The following is a 21,292-nucleotide window of genomic DNA, read 5'->3' on the forward strand; positions in this document are numbered from 1 at the left end:
GTTTCCCACTGGCCTTTCCTGCCCGGCTGGTTATTCTTCCAGAATATTTTTGTCCTGTTTCTTTGTCTGTATATTTAACTACTTGTCCAGCTTTCAGTTTCAGTTCTTCACTGACGGTTGTTGAGTGTGCCAGTGGGAGATCACCCTCTCCAGGCTGTACTGATTCACAGGAGGATTCGTTGTTTTCTGTAGTGCGATGTGGTCCATCCCTTGTCGATGTCACCTCTTCATGTTCGCTTTCAAAATCAAGTCCTGCTGCTGGTGTTTCAAAAGTTTTTTCTTCCGTTTTGGTCAGATTTTCCTTCTTAGTTTCTTCCTGTTTTTCTTGTGTTGCATTCACTTTTCTTAGCTTAGACTGGTGTACTCTGACATATGTTCCACCATGCCTGACAAATATTACTACGCCATCTTGGCCAATAACCACGCCTGGACCTTTCCACTCTTGACAGTCTGTACGTTTATAATAGACTTTGTCTCCTGTTTCATATTTTTCATCCGTGGGCCGCAGCTGTTTTCGAAGGGCTCTTCGTATCCTCTCAGAACATTCAGCCTCAGCAAAAGCCTTTCTCATGCAATGCAGTGTTGCAGTCTGATGACCCATCCATGTGTTGACATTAGTTTCCAATGCTGGAGGTCTATCAGTTAGGACTGAAGGTAGGTTTGGGTTTTGTCCAAAGACAAGTTGATAGGGGCTGTAGCCGTGTACATTGTGCATGCAGTTTTTTGCCATCAAAGCCCAGTCCAGAGCCATTTTCTAGTCACATTTGTTGTCTCTCTTTACCTTAAGTAACATTTCAGTGAGGATCTGATTGTGTCTTTCCAGGAGGCCGTTGCTCCATGGACTGTATCCTGCTGTGGTTTTAACTTCAATGTTAAAATGTTCAGCCATGTCTCTTATTTCTTCGTTGTTAAATTCACCTCCATTGTCACTGAATAGTCTGCGTGGTGGACCATGAATGCTTATCCAGCAGTGAATAAAGTGCTTCACTATCTCTTTGGGTCTTTTCGTGGTGATAATACTTCCTGCACTGAACCTTGTAAAATGATCAATGGCATGTAGATACCACAGTCCTGGCTCAAGCTCATGCAGGTCCACAGCTACGGTTTCATTATATGTTGCAGCCATGGGTAAACCCACTGCAGGTTTGTGTTTTGGTTTACTGTATCGAATGCATATTTCACAGTTTTCTACAATTTCCTTCAGGATTGTAATGCTTTCCTCATCAATGTTGCCTGAGCAGGACAGGAGTTTTTGCAATCTGTCAACTGAGGCATGTCCAAATTGTTTATGCAGCTTTAGCAGTACTGCTTTTTTTTCCTTTGTTGTCATGTTTTCTGTCACGATGAGAATTTCATCTTCATCATTTGATGTCTCGTTTTTTTCAATCTGACTTTCATTGTTGTTCCTTTCCTTTCTTAAGTTTACACAATAATGTCCAGAAGATGTCAGTTCGAGTTTTACAGGTTGGTCAAACATTGTTGCCTTGTCTTGAGCAATGTCCAAAACGGCACTTGCTCTCTTCAATGATGTTTTGCTCAAAAGCATCGGTATATCTGCTGGAACCACTTCTGTCTCTATTTTGCATCTAGTTTCTCCAATTTTTGCTGGAATGGTCACTTTTCTTATGGATTGCACAATTTTTCCATCCCCAAACCGGAAGGGTTTTGTACTCTTTTCATCTTTAATTTTTAATAATTCTCTCTGGGGTAGTCCACTTACATAATCTGCAAGCCATTTTTCACCACACACAGTTCTTGTACAGGCAGTGTCAATCACAGCAGATCCTAAAGCTTCTACCATGAAAATGTGTGCATCAGAAAAGGATTCGTTTGAAAACAGAGTAATGTTACATTCTTCCACATCATCTTTTGATCCCTCAACATTTGTTAGTTTTACATGTTCTCTTTTGTTGGGGCAGTCTTTTGCCCAGTGGTAAGTGCTTTGGCATATTGCACATTTAGTTCTTCTCCCGTATTTGTCAAGTGGATTAGTTCCTGCAGCTATTCTTGGGCTTTGCTCTGAGTTAGAACTCCGTTCACGTTTGCCTGTGTATTTGGTGAAGAAGGCGGCGTCGCCCTCTAGTGGCGAACAGCCGTTATCGCCAAAAATTCTTTTCAAGGCCGACTTCATGTTTGTAAAAGTAATGGTGGAACAGGCGGTTAGAGCTAGCTGTTTGTCTTTAACGTTTAGCCCTGCGGTGTCTAGGAGCTTGAATGCTAACACTGCATCTGGCAGTTCCATTTTGAACTTACGTAACTTGTTGTATCGTCGTTCAAATTCGATAATGTAATCCATCATGGATGTGTCGCCCTGTCTGTTGATCCGATCAAACTCGGTGTAAGCCTCGTACTGTCGATCCTTTTCTTCTTTTAAAAACACTGAGTCCAGCTTGGTCAAAAGAACAGTCATTCCCGTATCGGCGTTAAGGTCTTGCGCCGCGATTTCCAGCGCGCTTTCCCTCGCTCTTCCTGATAGCGACAGGGTAACCGCTAGAGCCTGCTTCTTTTTGTCCAAGTCTGTAACGAGTCTCCAGATTTCAATCTCATTTTTCCAACTTTCGTAAGACGTCTTCTCATCGAACGATGGAGGAAATTTGTAATTCCCAGCAGCGGCCATCCTCTGCTACCAATGTTAATTCAATAACCACATCACTGACGATAGTGTACACTCTTTATTCGTTGCCATCAACAAAACCTACAAAACTCCCAGCACCCCCTGCGCACTCCTCACTCCACCCTCCGACACATGCGCAGTAGGATAATACAACTTAACAGCAAGACCTTAAGACCTCACTGAAATAGTTCACTTATTGGGTAATCTTTAAGAGGACCAAACTGAAACCTTTGAAAGTAAAAATTCTCCCAATGAAAAGCCAGCTGCCTCTGGTGCTTCTTTACCAGTGTTTTGGTTATGTTCTTAAAGTTTTTTACAGATTTCTTGAAGAAATTGTGTTTACCTTCAAATCTCATACACCACACATGGATGAGTGGTCCTATTTTTCTGATGCATCTGGGGTAATGAATCATCAGATGATGTTTTGGGATCAGCTTCTTGTCTGTAAATACAGACTTAAAGAGTTTATGATGGTCAGAAATCAAATGCTTTAAGAAATAAGTCATACCATTTGTGATTTTTGGTGAGAACACAATATTGACGATTTGAATCAAGAGAAGAATTACCCTCCAGTAGCTGTTATTCCTATTAATTATATCTCCAAAAATCAAGGGTGTATTGCGTAAGAGGCACCATGACTGAATAGCATTGAGGCCAAGGTCATTGCTACCATCAATTTTGACTGCACTAGGTCTGTTGTTTCTCTCAAGGTATCCATAGTTAAAGCTCTGTATCCTTTCTGAAAGGGTGTTTAAATCTATGGAAGTCCTAACCATGTACTGAAAAAGAAGCTGAAGTTCATACTGCACAAGACCCCTAACCCTAACCCTAACCCTAACCCCCCTAACCCTAACCCTAACCCCTAACCCTAACCCTAACCCTCTAACCCTAACCCTAACCCCCTAACCCTAACCTCCAGGAATGGTAACTTGTTGTTCCTGGACTGTGCGGTGCTTATCAAGGAAGATGGAAGCCTCAACATTGAAGTTTACCGGAAGCCCACACACACAGACCAGTATCTCCTCTTTGACTCCCACCACCCTCTGGAACACAAACTTGGGGTGATCAGGACCCTACAACACCGTGCGGAAAGTGTTCCCTCTAAGGCAGAAGGGAAGCATAAGGAACACACACACATTGAGAAAGCCCTCAAAACATGCGGTTACCCCAACTGGGCCTTCATCAAATCAGCTAAGATGCACAGGAATGAAGGCCAAACACAAACTACAGAGAATAGGAAGGACAAGAGGAACAACATTGTCATCCCATATGTGTCAGGCTTGTCAGAGAAACTCAGAAGGATTTTCTCCAAGCATGACATCTCAGTATACTTCAAACCAAGTCACACCCTAAGACAAAAACTGGTTCATCCCAAGGACAAACCCGCCAAACACAAGATCAGCGATGTAGTGTATGCTGTTCAGTGCAGTGAAGAGTGCTCGGACCTCTACATTGGTGAAACCAAACAGCCTCTTCACAAATGAATGGCACAACATAGAAGAGCCACCTCGACAGGACAAGATTCAGCAGTACATCTGCATCTGAAGGAAAAAGGGCACTCTTTTGAGGATGCCAATGTTCACATTTTGGACAGGGAAAACAGATGGTTTGAAAGAGGAGTGAAAGAAGCATCTATGTCCACTGTGAACAACCATCATTGAACAGAGGAGGTGGATTACGTCACCAACTTTCCCCCGCTTACAGTGCTGTCCTGAGCTCCCTTCCCAGACGTCTCAACCCCCATTCACACCTTTGTTCCAGTGACCTCAATAGGCCACAGGAAACAATGGAGCGGAGTCCTAAATTGGTTTCAACTGAAACCACTGATTAAATATGACCCACGCCCCCTTCACACCTGGGCACATGTGTTCAAGCACATGATCAATAGAGGGTCATAACCACCTCCAGGGGACTACGCCCACAGGGGTTTAAATACCTGGGTCTCTCCACCATTTGGTTGAGAACTGAAGAAGCCTTTCGGATGAGAGGTGAAACGTCTTCAAGAAACAAAAAGAAGTCCAGTCGCCTTTTTCAAGCTCCAGAGAATGCATTTAAAAATATATATAAAGCGAAAGTTATTTTAATTTGTTTACTAATGAAGTTTCTAAACTTTATACAGTGGCCCCTGTTGATCAGAGTGAGGTCACAGATGCTTCCTTCAGTTCTGAAGATGGCTCATTCTCGTCAGTCGAGTCTCCAAGCTCAGCAAGCTCATCTTCTACAGTGATTACAGAGAACACCAAAGCACAGAGAAGACGACTGGTTGAAGGACCACCTGACAGTGAGATGGCAAAAAATGTGAGTTGGTTCAAGGTTGGAAATAGAACGTTGATCCATTTTTAAAATTCATAGCAGGATGACATGTGAAATCTGTTGCAGATTGTCTATGTAGCTCTGCACCAAAAACCAGGAGGAGAAGATGTAATAAAAGAGTACAACAAGACCAGAAGTCTCTCTGATCCAACAAGAAAGAAACTTGTCAACATTTTAGTGGCGGATATGATTGAAAGTCATGGGTATGTAATCAATAAGTCTCAGCCATCTGTATGGGGGCGGAATTTAACCTTTATTTTTTTCAACTGGTTGCACTGTAATTTCATCTTAGTTAAACACATACATGTATGAAATCCACAGAAATGTCAGAATTATTTGAAAAACAATTAACATAATGATTATTCAAATAGTTTGTAATTGCTGAGAAGGGGCTTAAGAGGTTTTAAGTTTACTTATTGAATACATTAAATATATAATTTCTATTCATAACCCTTTGCACAGTTGGTGTGTTTGTTTAATCCCTATGTGAAATGGCAATATTTTTATTAAATTGTTTTTTAGGAGAGTCCCTCCTGTCAACGTTCGCATTACCTACACCCTGGGAATTGTCACCCTCTTCCCCAGTTTGAAAGATAATGGCTCACCGACTGGCTATGTGAGTATTAATTTGCAGGAACCCTGAATGTTCTCTTCTTGGGTCAAAATCTGTTTGGACTTTTATTAATTTTGGGGGGGAATGTCGATTAACCGTTGCAGCCCAGCTGTAATTGTCCTTTTGCATGGAATGTAATAGACAGTTTGTCTTGTCTGTTCTGTTCTGTGATAGGAGCATTACTATGATCCTCTCAGTGGACAGGGCTATCTGGCCTATCGATTGAAAACAGTTCAGCGTAACACTGCAAGTGACTTCAAGAGGAGCTCCAAGTCTGCTCATCAAGGCGGTCCGAGAACTCTGAGGGAGACCTTAACATCTAAACAGCTGTTTGGTGATGGATGCAAAGAAGCAATGTCCATGATGAAACATTCATCAGACCAGGAAGTTGTCAAGGAGAAAATGAAGGCAACATTTAAGCATAGACAGAATATGCTTCATGATCTGGACCAGTCATCACTCATCTTGGATCACTTCCCAAGATTCTTGGATACACCAGGCTTAGTAAGAAACTCAGACAGATTTAATTAACTGATTGATTTGTTGAATTGGATTGTGATGGCATTTTTTTTCTCTGTGCTAGATTGAGCAGGACTTCATCATGCTCTTTGGAGAAGACATCTCGGGGAAGTTCATCGCAAGATGGCCAACATTCTATAAACCGAGGGTCACCACTGTCAGCAAAAGCCTTCGACAGAGTGCTCATCTGGATGACCTTCTGTCCACTCAGGAGGAATCAAGTGATTATAGTAGGTATTCATAGATCTCTCTACATATGCATTTGCATGCTGTGACTCTTAAGATGGTGTGTGTTATTTCATTAGAATGGGATAGTGACCTGGCAGCTATTCTCCTGCTGGTTCATCTCTTGCCTCCAACCGCGAAGGGGAAAAGACAGGGAAAAATTAGTGCACCTGAGGCTGCTGACCGTGTTATCAAGTTCATGAAGGTATGTTTTTGGCATGAATTACTTTGCTTCACTTACAGTAAATAGGTCTCACTTTTCTAAAACTAAATTTAAAAAGTGAAATATCCACCCATCCATTCACTTCTGCTTATCCTATTCAGGGTTGCGGGGGGTGGCTGGAGTCTATCCCAGCTGACATAGGGTGAGAGGCAGGGTACACCCTGTACAGGTCGCCAGCCTGTTGCAGGGCCAAAACAGGGAGACAGACAACATCCACACTCACATTCACACCTATGGGTAATTTAGAGTTTCCAATTAACCTAACCCCAGTAAGTGCATGTGTTTGGACTGTGGGAGGAAACCGGAGTACCCGGAGGAAACCCACGCAGACACGGGGAGAACATGCAAACTCCACACAGGGAGAGAGGGAGGGGCCTGGGCCAAGGTGGAATCAAACCCAGGCCTTCCAGATGGTATTCTAACTGAGGCAGCAGTGCTAACCACTGTGCCCCCCCCCCCCCAAAAAAAAAAAACCAAATAATAAAATGTCCTTAATTTGTTGCTTGTGAGGGAATAAGAGCAATCATTTCTAACATGCTGTCTCTCAATCTTAGGTGGGGACAAGCATGGCGACCTTCCTTTCCAAAGTTGGATCTGCACAGCCCTTCCTCCTCTGCGTTGGAGAAAAGAAGAGCAGGATACAGAAATTCTACATCATCCTGGATCAGAAGCCCATTCCCTGTGTGGCACAGACTGCAGTGGCTGCCTTCGATGAACTGTTTAAGGCACACTTTGTGTTTGCTGTGTCCTATGATGCAACCCTCCTCAACTTCTACACATTCATCCAAACAACGGTTTATGGCATTGATGTTGCAACAACAAAGGAGAGCCCCAGAGTCAGGGAAATTAGAGTGAGGATTAACAACACTTGAATATGCTAACATGTTACATTTGTAAGGTTCAGCACAGAAATTGTTCAACTCTTTTCCAGCATTTGAAATTTAGTCATGCTTTGTATCCAGGACACAAATTGCGTTTGAAATGTGGCGAACATGGCTGTTCATCTGTTTTTTACACGTATTCTGGGTTCAAGAAGCACTTGCTGAAAGCACATGGAGACACATTTGCCACAGATTCTGTTTATAAGGACAATGTTGGTACAGATAGTGTTGAGACAGATGATGTTTCTGCTCATGACCCATTGAGTAGCTCTTCTGTTGGTCAACAAAGTCATGCTAAAAAGAAGCAGTTAATGGATATGTGTAGCTCTGTTATTGCCCAAGTTCAAGCAGCTGGAGTTTCTGAAAATATTGTGCAGTCTTTAACTTGTTCAATGGAGGAGGTTGTTAATGATGTTCATATTCAAGCACAAGATGCCGTTCTTAAGTGTCTTTCATCTGAGGTGAATGAACAAACCTTAAACAAAGTCAGAGAATGTTTTGAGAACATAGAAAATCCATTCACACACCTTAACACTGAAACAAAGAGGCAAAAGTATTTTGAAAGAAAATGGAAAATTGTTGAACCAGTAGAGCATGTTCTTGGAGTACGTTATGATACACGTTTGGATAAAACCACAGGTGTATACAGTCAAATTCCTGTTAATGACAAATTTATGTATGTACCTATTTTAGGAACTCTTGATTCATTGTTCACCAACCAAGAACTCAGTACCTGCTTTCAACAGGTAAAGTGTCATGAAGATGGGATATATAGAGACATCAATGATGGTTCCTATCTCAGAAATCACTCATTATTTTCTGGATCAGCATAGTCTTACCAAAGCGCTCAGTGACTACTTTGAAAGATACTGTAGCAGACCTCAGGAGTTCATCAAAAATATCAGCATCCACATCGACTCCAGATGAGTCCTTCAGGTCTACAGAGACTTCACTTGCCAAGTTGAATTTAGCATGAACTGGAAGGGAACAAAAATACTCATCTTAACCTGCTAATTTAAAACATGGTTAGAACTGTAAAGGGACAATCACATTTATAATTAAAATATATTTCAAATAACATTTTCAGACAATGAGCTGCTGGTTAAAATAGTAAATTTTATCATGAAGTGTTGCCTCTATTGTTGTCACACAGTTCACCAAAATTTTACATAACCATTTTTATGAACAATAATGAATGAATTATTACTCCAACAAAGCTCATTACTTCAATAAAGAGAGGGTAATTAATAAATAGGCTGGACATGAGGAACACATAGATGGGCCTAAATCTTTCTACTAAGAATTGTTAGACAAATCCACATCTTCTTTTTTGGGCAACATAAATTATCCCTGTCCAAGTTTTGACATGCCATCCTCCAAACCAATAATAATTTATGCAGTGACCATATTTTATCCTTTAGGTCCAACATGCAATTACATTTAGCAGAACCCACCAACATATTTTGAAATTGGTTAAGAGTTGTTCATTTTTCAACTCCATTACATGACTTCCCAGAGTTTATGTCCCAGACTGTTGGCAAAGGCACGGCACTGGTGCTGATTAAAATGCAGATTCCTAAAGGCCAAAAACTATCTTTATGATGGGGAAAGACATTTGAGTTAGAAAAACTAAGCTTGCTTTATTTAATGGCAGCTTCCATATCAACATAATTAGCACTGAACTTACCCTCTTGAATGAATTTCAAGTAATCATAGCAGTCATCTGTCACTGGAACCCGAACCCATTTCTGGACTGCCTGATGCTCCACCTGCACCAGCATTTCTCCAGAACAAAAATGGACACATTCCAAGCTTTGACAACACATTACAGATATTTTAAAGAAGCACTGGTGCTGAAAACTAATGTTTGACTATAGCTTTCTGAACACAAGTAGCGCTGCAACTATGGATTATTTTTGTAATCAAGTATTTTATTGATTACTTCATCCATTAATCAAGTAACCGGATAAGAAATTATTTTTCATATTAACAGTTCATCTGCATATTTTAACTTCCATACTGCTCATTTTTCCCTGTGTCTCTGTAAGTCTGTAACTGTGTTTACAGGAACAAGCCCTGCTGTTTTGGACTAGAAAAACGTTTCCTTTCAGGCCACCTGAGCTCACCATCTCAGTAATGGCTGCGCAAGTGCAGCCATCACTTAAAACAGCTGCTGAAAAGAAAAAAAAAAAAAAAAAAAAAAGAAACTAACATTCTCTGCACAGCAAGTACAACGCACATGCGCACACCCACAGCACAGCGCAGTGGGGGCGTGGAAAAACCTGTCAGCGAATATCCACTCCAGTTAAAGGGTCCCTAATGTGAATGAAATGCTCCGCTTACACGGAGACACCTAAGCTGCAGCATTAAAAGGAAACATCGAAGCAACAAATTTGTATCGAAGATTTTTAGGATTATTTGAGTTACTCGAGGAATTGTTGCAGCCCTAAATTTTGCATTAAATGTTCAATTTGTGTATCAAAATACATGAAGGTTGGTATTTACCTTTCATGCTTTGATTTTTTTTTTTAAATAGAAAGCCTGAAATTTTCCTTTGCTCTTCCCTTTTCCTCTAACTTCTCCCGTTTATGCCGGTTGTCATTTTGATTTCTGTAGCCCACGAAATCAAGTGTGCGCACACCCGTTGTGAATGAAACTGCCCCTGCTCTGTGGTAGATGGCAAATTTTGTTTAAATGATATAAGCGCAAACGGCGATGATAGCGAGCTAGCCCAGGCGGAGTCAGCTCCTGTTTGTTAAATGCAATGACAGCAGAGGTCCAAAAGTAAAACCATGAAATCCTCAGCCGTGCGCGAGGGCGCCTCAGCAAGGTTCAGAGCCTGGCGATCAATGGCTAGCTAGCATGGTTTTTGGAGGGAACGTCCCCCACGTCCTCTTGAAGGCTCATTAGCATTTTGTATTGCTAGCTTTGTAAATGCACACATCGACAATATTTAAGGCCATACCACCAGACGTGTCATATTTACGCTGTAAAATGACTACTAGAACTGACCAAATATAACATTAGAATTCAAATTTACCGCTCCCTAGATTTGGTAAAATGGCGGGACCTTGAATTTGGTGAACTTTCCATTCAAAATAGGTTAAATATAGTATATTTTTTAATGTCACAAACTAAAAAGCACATTTCTATCAAAACATTAATCAAGTCTGGACATTTAGCTTACCTTTAGGAAGTAATTTTGTCTTCTGCGGGTTAAAAGAAACGGTAATGTCCGACCGAGCGACTGCTGGCAACCGACAGAAAGCAGACGGCACTTTGCAGCCGTAAAGCGAAGGCGTGGCTTAAGCAACACCAACCAATTAACGCTTGAATTTAACAACTTAAATATGTAAGAACTTACACCGGCAGTGTTATTTTACAGCTGTGTGTTGTTAATACAACACCAACACTTTTTATTTAACACTACACCTAAGATTTTAACACTGGCATTTTTACTGTGTGGCTAACTACAGAGGTACTGGTACACACAGCAGCACTGCCAGTATTTGTTAGAATGTTTAGGGTAAAGATGAACTTGCTTTCAATATAGGTGCATGTTGAGGGTCAGTCTGTGAAGTACAGCTCCTGTGAGCGCCCGATTGGCCAAGACAAGTGCCATCATATGGCAGCGTTATTGATTTGGGTGGAGAGGAATGTGTCTCGCACCGACGTGGAATGTGTGGAAGAGAGCGAAGGCGTCCAAAGCAGACGAGATTGTTGCCAAGAGGGAGTCTGAGATGACACCATCAACAACACAAGGTGAGCCAGTCATTTAAAGTTTTCATTATTCTCAGCTTTAAGGTCAGCCTTGTGTTTTATAAAGACAAATGTATTCAGTGCACATAAACAAATTTTTTAAATGTGCATTAAGTGAATAGTCCTAATAAAATGCTGTTAATTTTGATATAGCATCCTCCCTTGAAATGATTACTTATTTGATTACTCAAAGTATGTTTGTTTGTTTTTCAGCTGGAATCAAAAGACTGATCACTCAGGAGGACAAAGAATGGGCTCTGGCGTCACTGTCAAAACTCGGGCGTTTTACAGGGATGGGGTGGATTTTGAGTCCAGAAAGGCCACAGGTAATACTTCGGTTTAGACATTTACTTTGACTCCTTTCATAAATTTGATAAATATAATGTAAACTCCTTTAAATTACAGACATCAGACTGGCCTTGTCCATGATCTCCACTTAAATTTAGATGTATATTGCATACGCTACACTCTACTTTGTCAACTCTGTGGCCAAAACTGTGTGGTTCCACTAAAGGCTTTACTGACTCATTTGTATTTTTTTTTCCTTTGGCTTTAAATCTAGTCTGTCAGTCAAGACATTTGACGGACTTGTTAAGAGTACAGGTTTTATTGAAGTTGAGGACAAGCCTTTTTATGTCCTTGCATCAATGGCTGTAACCGAGGAGGAGAAGAAACAGATAGAGGAGGCCACAGTTGGGCAAACAACAAGTGCATTGTGGTAAAAAAGTGCATTGATAAAAAACTTTCGTGCCCCTGCAAACAGTTCAGTGCAGCTTAAGAAAACACATGGAAATCGACTTTATTTAAATATACTTTGTTTGGCAAAACTTGCTTGTGTTTTGTCTTTTTCATGTGTTTCTAAAGCTGCTACAAAACACTGACTGCACTGGTGCAGCTATCAAGGAGAGGGGACTGTTTTTATCTGACAGTGGTCTGCTTGGTGGTTCTCCAGATGGGACCATCTCTGATGACTGCATCATCGAGGTGAAATGTCCATGGTCAGTCAGAGCCAAAACTCTCTTGCAGGCAGCAGAAAGTAAGGACTTTTTTCTGGAAGTGGATGAAGCAAGTGGTTCCCTGGCACTCAAAAAGACTCATAACTACTGGCATCAGATCCAGGGAAACCTACATCTCACAGGAGCTAGCAGTTGTCACTTTATTATTTGGACTACAGTTGACTTTGTGAACTTGCCTGTTCACAGAGACCAAACTTGGGCTGTTAACATCCAGACTTTGGAAACATTTTACCGGGATGTTTTCTTGCCCAAGATTTTATCAGAACTATAATTTGATATCTGCATTTGGGATGCACCAACCCAGCTGTTTCTAGTTCATTTTTAATATTTATTCCTTTGCTTTGGATACCCTTGTTATTTGTAAAATATAGAAAAATGTATTCAATGATTAAAAATCAATAAACTGCACCAATGTTATATGAATTGTTAGTGTTTACATAAATTAAATTTTGGTATTTCATAAGATAAACGTTTGGCCCAAAATGTTTCTGAAAATAAAGACTAACACATTTATCTGGTATTTTGTATTTTAATGAAAATTTTCTCCAAAACAAATAGTCATCAGTCCAAAGACAAAAGGGGGTCAAAGGGCACCTGTCTCCTGCCACAGTAAAGAGTAAAGAAGCTGGAATAAAATGAACAGAACATAAGCCAAGGATAAGAACATCAATTAGAGCTAAATTAAATATTTTACAAACTACAATTATCACCTTGAAGCTATGCAAATAAGTTGTATATGAAGTAACAGTATATAATTTACATTAAAGCAAACAGAACACAAAATTAGAAGCTGTACTTATTCAACAGTCTTACATTAAGATCCCTATGTATTTGGACATTGACAATATTTGTGACTTTGACTTTGCCACAGTGGATTTTTAAACTCAAACAAGGTGTGATTCAATTTCACGGAGAATGGGTGTCTGCAAATTTGAAAGACACGCAGACTTTCAGTGTCTGGTTAATGTTTTTTTGAAGTGATGTGGGATGTGATCTAAAATGGAAAAGCGTTTCAGCCTCTGAATGGAACGCTCTACATGTATTCTTGCACAGGAGATCAGCCTGTTATTGTTCACTTCCTCCTGTGTGAACTGACCATTGACAAGGAAAGATGGAACGTTCAGTGAGACCCCCTCTGGCAAAATGTCCCGAATTGTGAAACCCTTATCTGCAATGTTCATGTCACCTGGTTTCAGATGTTGCAGAACTCCACAGTCTGCTGTTATGGCCTTGTCTGAGGCACTCCCACCATATAAGTCACTGGCGAAGGTTATTACACCATTGGGAGCCACACCAATTAGAGCTTTTAGCATGGTATATCCTTTGTACTGGCTGTATAAATGACTGTGTGTGTCAAGCCTCTCTGTGTTAGAGACAGAAACTTCTGTGCAGTCAAGCACAATCCTGCAGTTGGGAAATGGCCGGAAGCAATCTGGCAGTGATGTCTGATTCTTGGCTCTCGAGGGAATGTTGTTTTCCAGCATGCCAACATACAAAATATCATACAGTGCACTAACAAATGTTGTAAATATATTGGTTACTGTGGCTGTGCTGCACTTAAACCTTGTTGCAAGGTCTACATGACCACAATTAAGTTTGAGCTTCATCAGGGTCAGAAATAACTGGTCAATTAGAGGCATCATTTGGACAGTCCAATCAGAATGATAATTGAGGTCAAATTTGGAAAGAAGGGCTTCTAAAAACAATACAGTTGCAGCATCAGGCAATCCAGTATAATACTGCACCCTTTCAGGGTTGTCATATATTTGACTGAATGAGAAAGTCTGCTTCTGCTTCTCCAGTTTTTTTAGTTTTTCATTCTCTTCTCTTAGCATGTTCTTCTCAATCTGTAGCAACATAAGACTGCTGGAAGAACTTGTACTTGCAGTAGCTGTCTGTGTGTCTGCATTGTCAGCTACACGTTCATCTGGTGTTTCACCCCGATATTCAGCACTAGCTGGGACCAGCGCTTCTTTCTGATTGTGGACATTCTTGTTGTGGTCTGGAAAAGACTTCCCCTCATTCAATGCAAACCTTGTTGGCCCAGCAGCTTTTCCTTTAGGGAAGTGCCAGCTGCACACCTTTGAGTTGCAGTTTGGGGTGAAGTTTTCACGCCTGTGGAAGTGTTTATAAAAAAAAAAAAAAAAAAGAGAGAGACAGTTCTCATCATTATGTTAGCTCTTCATTAATCATGTTCACAACAATAACATCAACCGTAATTACTATAATCTTACACATCCTTCTGCTTTTGGAAAGTGAGGAAAGGTAAGTGCTGACAGTTAGCTGGCTATTTGGTGATTCTATATTTTGGTGGTAAAGTCACACAGACTATGCAATTTAATGTGTTTTTATACTACAAAGACATCCCCGTGTTTCTGGTGTCACTGACAGCTAAAATCGCCAGCTAAGGCAATCTTAACTTGGAGGCACAAAAAATGACACCAGAAACACGGGGATGTCTTTGTAGTATGAAAACACATTGAAGTCCATAGCCTATGTGTGCCTTTACCACCATAAGCCGGGTATTTTCTAGTGAGTGCTAATTGTTCAACGCTAGCAACATTAGCTAACTAACGTAAGAACTCACTTAAATTTTTCTTCATTCAGAAGATTTTAACATACCTTATCAACTGCAGCCATTTCCTCTTCTTTTTCTCATCGCAAGGAAATCGATAAAATGACAGCTGAGAGTGTGTTTTTGATTCTGATCGATTAAAACAACGAGGGACACAGCATTGCGGCATATTGAACACAGGAGAGTTTGGACCCGGAAATGGAATTCTACGTCATCACTTAACAACCGGATCAGGGTCACCTGATCCAGCCCTAACTATAAGCTATAAGCTAACTATAAGCTTCATCATAAAGGAAAGTTTTAAGCCTAATCTTAAAAATAGAGAGGGTGTCTGTCTCCTGAATCCAAGCTGGGAGCTGGTTCCACAGAAGAGGTGCCTGAAAGCTGAAGGCTCTGCCTCCCATTCTACTCTTAAGTATCCTAGGAACCACAAGTAAGCCAGCAGTCTGAGAGCAACGTGCTCTGTTGGGGTGATATGGTACTATGAGGTCTTTGAGATAAGATGGTGCCTGATTATTCAAGACCTTGTATGTGAGGAGAAGGATTTTAAATTCTATTCACAACAGATATGAAAGATATCAGAATAAATTAAACATATTGAATTGAATCACCCAAATAAAACATATAATAATAAATTATATAAGTAAATAAAGTTATTTGGAAACATTCCTTTGGGCGACTTGTTCCTTGCCTCTGGTTTCAGGTGACTCTCAGTTAGCACAACAACCAGATCTTCTCCACCAAAGACCAGGACCTGGCGTTCTTCATCACCCGCTGTGCCATGTCTTATCGAGAAGGCTGGTGGTACAAGAACTGCCATGAAGCAAACCTCAACGGCCTCTACGGCAGCAACACCAAACACCAGGTAACCTCATCAGACAAATCTGAACCCACAAGTCTGTTTACACGGATGCAAGTTATGCTGGATTTGATTAAAACGATGGCTGCAGCTTTTGAATGACACAAACATTTTATATCAGCAGTATAAGGTGTGTGTGTGTGTGTGTGTGTGTGTGTGTCAGGGGGTGATCTGGGCTGCGTGGAAAGGAAAAGACTTTTCATCCCGTTCACTGAGATGAAGATGAGACCAGCAGCCTTCAGGCCTCCGTCCCGAGCATGAGCGTGAAAGATGGTGATGATGATGAACTGCTAAACACACATGCACAGACTGCAATGTGTCAGCATGTGTGAACACACTGAAACAAGGAGTTCGATCTCCTTTAAGAACATTTGTATAGAGCCAGTTATCAGTATGTTACTGCAGATTGAACAGGTTCCTTCTTTGCACCAATATTTTAAAGTGGGGCTTCTTCCTCCATATTTGACAGAGATTACAGCACAGCTGGTGTCTAGTTAGGCAATTCTACTCTAGGTTTAACAGGGAGCCAATGAAGAGAAGCCAATATGGGAGAAATCTGCTCTTTCTTTCTAGTCCCTGTCAGTACTCTAGCTGCAGCATTTTGGATCAGCTGAAGGCTTTTCAGGGAGCTTTTAGGACAGCCTGATAATAATGAACTACAATGAATTTTGCCAGTGGCAAAACTACAGACCGGAAAACAAAACACTTGACTGGACTGAAGCAAAACCATAAATCCAGAGCAGGGAGCACACACAGCAGGAGACCAATGATGAGGATGCAACAACAAGCAGAGAAAACACAGGACTTAAATACAAGAGGGCTGATGAGAGGAATGGAAACAGCAGGGAACACAGGTGAACCAAATTACAGTGATGAGACTAGGGGAAGCAAAACTGAACACAACAGACCAGGACCAGACAACTATCAAAATAAAACAGTTAGTCAGATGGGGGAACAAAGACCCAGACCTGACACAGAACACTGGGCAAACACAAGGAACTAGAAATAACAAACTAAACCCCACAACCAAAAGGAACCCGTAACAGACCTAATAAAGCAAAATCAAAATACACAGGATCAAAAGGACCCCGGACCATGACAAGAACTGTTATGGGAATAGTTCATTTTTAGCTGGAAATTTATAACCAATTTTTATTTATATTTTTGAAATGCTAAAAAAAAAAACCAAATATAGTGGTGCACATGTGCATCTGAGACCCCCTTATGGAACAGACACTTGCTTACACTTGTTTCAGCAGTATAACCTGTATGTTTATGTTGACCAAATAACCAGGTAAGACTTTATGTTTTGGAGAGAGCTCAGGGTTCCAGTCATCGGTTGATCGCCTGACGCTGCCCTGGGCTGAGAATTTTAGGTGTTAACTATGGTGCAGAACAGTGCAGCAAAATGCTAGTTAGCTTGCTAACCAGTGATGTCAGTAACGCGCTACTTAGTAACGCGTTACTCTAATCTGACTACTTTTTCTCGGTAACGAGTAATCTAACGCGTTACTATTTGCAGTCCAGTAAGCAGATTAAAGTAATTTATCCAAGTCACTGTGTTACTATTTTTGTCATTTTCCTCAGTACAAACATATATTTTTGCTTTCTTCTTGTGTCTCGGGGAGTGACGTATGGCAGATGCGACAGTTAAGTCCTGTTTTCAGCATGAGGACAATAACAGCACAGACACACAAACGTAAAAAGTGGAGGGAGGAAAGAGATGCGCGTTTTCTAGCTGAAATTCAGGCACTATTTTGAGTTTGTGTCAGCTAAAGATGACAACATCAAGGTTAGTTGTGCACTCTGTGCTGTGACAAAGTGCTGTCTAGCTTCAAAAACACTACGTCAAATATGAGGAAACATTTGGAGTCATGGCGCAGTCACACTTACAGAGCGAGTCGCAACAGGTGGTGAAGCAGAGCTGCGGCTAAAGCAGGAGCCCCCCAGCACCCAAACAACAAAAGCTGGACTTCAGTACAAACCAGTAAGTGGGGGGAGCTGAAAAAGTTGAAAAGCCCTCTACTACAGTATATAGTAGAGGCTGGTATTGTGCCAAAAAGTGATCGTCTGCCAAACAGCCATTTTCTTTATTTTCCAAAAAATCATTCCCTGTATTTAAACGACTGTAAATGATTTGTTGAACTATAATCTGTGAAGCATATATCAAACTTATCTCTCATGAATGATATCAGGTCATTTTGAGTGAGAAACAGCATTTCTATCACAAGGTAGAAGCTGCACTCAGTTTTTGGCAAAGTGACTTTTATATATTTGTTTTTTTTTTTATCAAGGTAAAAACTGTCTGACATTAAAAATGTCTTTTTAAACAGAAATCTGTCTCAGAAAGCTGCAGAAATCACAACAAATATAACATCACAGATCTATAAAGATATTTGAAGTGGCCAAAAAGCTCTGGATTGATTATAATGTAGGTACAATAACACAGACTCCTAAAGATTGTTGAAAAACAGATTATTTCTGCATTTTATATATAAGCCCTTCATAAATCATGCTGACTGCACTCTGTTTACCAATATAAGCAAAGACATTACACATAAAAACACACAGAAACATCAGGATCACTTTATGACAGACGATCACTTTTTGGCACAAGACCGGCCGCTGTTGAAAGTAACTAATAAAGTAACTTGTAATCTAACTTAGTTACTTCTTAAATTAAGTAATCAGTAAAGTAACTAAGTTACTTTTTAAAGGAGTAATCAGTAATCAGTAGTCGGACTACTTTTTCAAGGTAACTATACCATCACTGTTGCTAACAAAAACAGGACCCAAGTTGTACAGAAAGTATTAGCTTTAATGCAGACACACACACACACACACACACACACACACACACACACACACACAGACAAAAAAAAAAAAATCATCCCAGCTCACCCCACAGGTGGTCTTTATCCAAAACTCGAGTCCTCTACCTTAGCTGTTCCCAGGACCGAGCTCTTCTGGATGTCGTTCCTGGACTCTGCTGAAGCCATTCTCCTAGTTCGGGGGTCACTGCCCCCTGTGATCCAATTATCACGGGGGCCACTGTTACCTTTACCTTCCTCGTCCTGTCTAAGCTCTTTTCAGAGCCCTTCATATTTTTCCAGCTTCTCGTGTTCTTTCGTCCTTATGTTGCTATCACGTGGTATTGCAGCATCTATCACTGCAGACTTCTTCCTTTGTTTGAAAACAACCACGATGTTCAGTTGGTTAGCCATCACCAGTTTGTATCTGGAAGTCCCACAGGATCTTAGCTCTGTTATTCTCAACCACCCTTGGGGGTGTGTCCCATTTAGACCTCAAACTTGTTCCTGTGCTGCCATGATTAGTGCCTCTGTGCTGCCTCCAGCTTTGTCCAGACACTTCTATCTGTCGGTGGTACATGCTGTGCAGAGTAAGGATGGGAATTGAGAACAGGTTCTTGTAGAGAACCGGTTCCCAGTAATTCATTTCCTTGGAATCGTTAGTCTGTTTGTTTAACGATTCCGCCTATCGATTCCATTGACGTGAGGATGCATTTACGTGATTACATCACACACGTGCCTTATTTGGTTCGGAATATATCCAACAACGTGAAGACAGAAACGTCAAGATAAAAAGCATTACAAAATTATGTTCAGTGTTTCAACAAAAGCAGGAATAATGGAATGGGAATCGCTTTCCCTCCTGCTCTTGACAGAGATGGTCACATTTTATCTCTCTCTCCCTGCTGTCCCTATCTCTCCTACTTGCTGTGAGAGCGTCTCTTACACACTGTCCGAATAAGAATAACATTGAGAGCAACATGGATCTGGCAAACTGGGCCCCAAATACCATTGATCGAATTTTCTCCACTATGAGATCGGGGAAAGCGGAGCCTGCGTGTCCGAGTGGAACAGATCCAGTTGGATATGTCATCGATTGTTGGGGTTCGTGGAGACCTGTGTGCCTCTCAGCTCTGGAGATCGAGGACGTTGAAGACGCCTACATATTCGGCTATTTGGTAGCAGTATCTCTTCTGTTTGGACTCGGAGGATACCTGATTTACCGGGAAATTAATAAAATCTGGGCAGCAGTTCGACATCAGCCGAGGCTGCAGACCCAGGTGGATGGGCTGTGCAGGGCCGTACAAACTCAGACTCAAAGCTTGTTGGACCTGAGCCGTAAAGCGTGCTCGCAGGCGAGAGGGTTTAGATCTGGAGATAAGGTTCGGTTCTGCACGGTGAGGACGGTAACTAATGAATTTGGAATATTGGATTACTGAATGGGTTCCACAGTGAGACTGAAGGCTGTTGGAAAAAAACAAGTAGCCAAAACAACATCTGCATTATCAGGAATTCGGCTCCCTAGCCGGCCTTGGGCTGGCAATCATATCTCTCCAGGGCTATGTGTGACGGTCGCTCTTCCCCTCAGCCCTCTCTGTGATCTGTGAAGCTGGATCTGGTGTACCACGGCCCCTGATGAACTTCCATCACTATCAGCGAACTGTTTTGGCTAGGAGCTGGCATCTGGCTCCACAATGCCCCCACCCTCTCATCTCCATCTGCATCCCCTCCTGCCCCCCTCCTCCCACACCATATTGCTATCCTGGCTTTAAATATACAAATATGCTTTGCTAAGGTGGTTTTTTTGGACCCTGGTACGGTGGTCAACATGAGCAGATGACTTTGACTTTTTTGACTTTGACTTTGACAGATGACTGTTTTTTTTAACCTAACTACCCCATGATGTGTGTTTGTTTCCTTTTCTGGGGACTGATTGTAGCGGTGGCACCAGTGAAAAACGGCAGCGGCTGCGGACACCCATCTCCCCTATGTTAGTCTTGTCTGTTTCTTCTCTGGATGGCTGTTCCGAACGGAATTTCGTTATATTGTGATGGAATGTCGTTATATAAATTGTTGTATAATGATTAATTTCATTGTATGTATAATGACAATAAAGTTCTATTCTATTCTAAATTCTTATCAATTCCCATTCCTAGTGCAGAGGCCTGTCCTACTGTGATGATGCGGTCAAGGTTTCTCCAAATACAGCGGTACCTTGATTTGCGAGTGTCCCAACTAACAAGTTTTCTTTGAGATACGATCGGTCACTTGGTCAAATATTTGCTTATGTTGCGAGTGAATATCTGAGTTACGACTGAATGAAAATACACCATCCACGCGTTCAGTTCAGGGTTTTTCCCCTCTCGCTGTGCACTCCTTTTTGTCAGTGGTTGTTGATGTGTTTGATTATTTTCCGCATTTATTTTTTATTTATTTTAAAACCATGGATCCAAAGAAAGCGAATGCCAAGATCGGTACTGAAAAGGATGATGACGATGGATATAAAGCATAAAATTATCGAAACACATGAGCGAGGTGTGCATGTTACTGTCGTGGCGAGGGTAAGAGTGTGCCAAAAAAGGCAAAAGAAGGAGATTACGTGAAGTGAAAAAAGGAGCACTTAACTTTAGCGATCTCCTCCACTTACATCTCCGCCAACATCTTTGTCTTTCACTTCAAACCAGTTTCTTTACATTTTCTGACTTGTGCAAGCGAACAAACAGATCTGACCAATCATAGCGCTGCATTTAGTAACACCTGAGCTAACAGTTCAAATGGCGTACTGAATAAACAGTGATGTGGGAACAGTAAAATAATAGTTTTTCCTCAGACACATAACTATAGCTGCTCCGGGTCAGTTGGCTTCTCTGACATTGTTCTCTGCC

General features: G+C 41.2%; 1 protein-coding gene and 1 long non-coding RNA gene across 2 annotated transcripts; one reads left to right on the top strand and one right to left on the bottom strand.

Moving 5' to 3' along the window:
- The first annotated feature begins 4,738 nt into the window (after window positions 1-4,738).
- LOC115787783 (uncharacterized) lies at window positions 4,739-7,561 on the top strand. The gene is made up of 7 exons (XM_030740504.1): window positions 4,739-4,912; window positions 4,994-5,130; window positions 5,450-5,543; window positions 5,715-6,044; window positions 6,124-6,280; window positions 6,365-6,489; window positions 7,062-7,561. Exons 1-7 carry the CDS (start codon window positions 4,901-4,903, stop codon window positions 7,377-7,379), a joined length of 1,173 nt encoding a protein of 390 aa, XP_030596364.1. The 5' UTR covers window positions 4,739-4,900; the 3' UTR covers window positions 7,380-7,561.
- A 777-nt stretch (window positions 7,562-8,338) lies between these two features.
- LOC115788696 (uncharacterized) lies at window positions 8,339-10,642 on the bottom strand. Its single transcript, XR_004020614.1, has 3 exons — window positions 10,576-10,642; window positions 9,076-9,171; window positions 8,339-8,365 (listed from the first exon to the last, which is right to left on the bottom strand). It is a non-coding gene; the product is annotated as an uncharacterized LOC115788696 (long non-coding RNA).
- Window positions 10,643-21,292: the final 10,650 nt, after the last annotated feature.

Source organism: Archocentrus centrarchus, chromosome 11, assembly GCF_007364275.1.
Source record: "Archocentrus centrarchus isolate MPI-CPG fArcCen1 chromosome 11, fArcCen1, whole genome shotgun sequence".
In the NCBI taxonomy this organism is placed as follows: domain Eukaryota; kingdom Metazoa; phylum Chordata; class Actinopteri; order Cichliformes; family Cichlidae; genus Archocentrus; species Archocentrus centrarchus.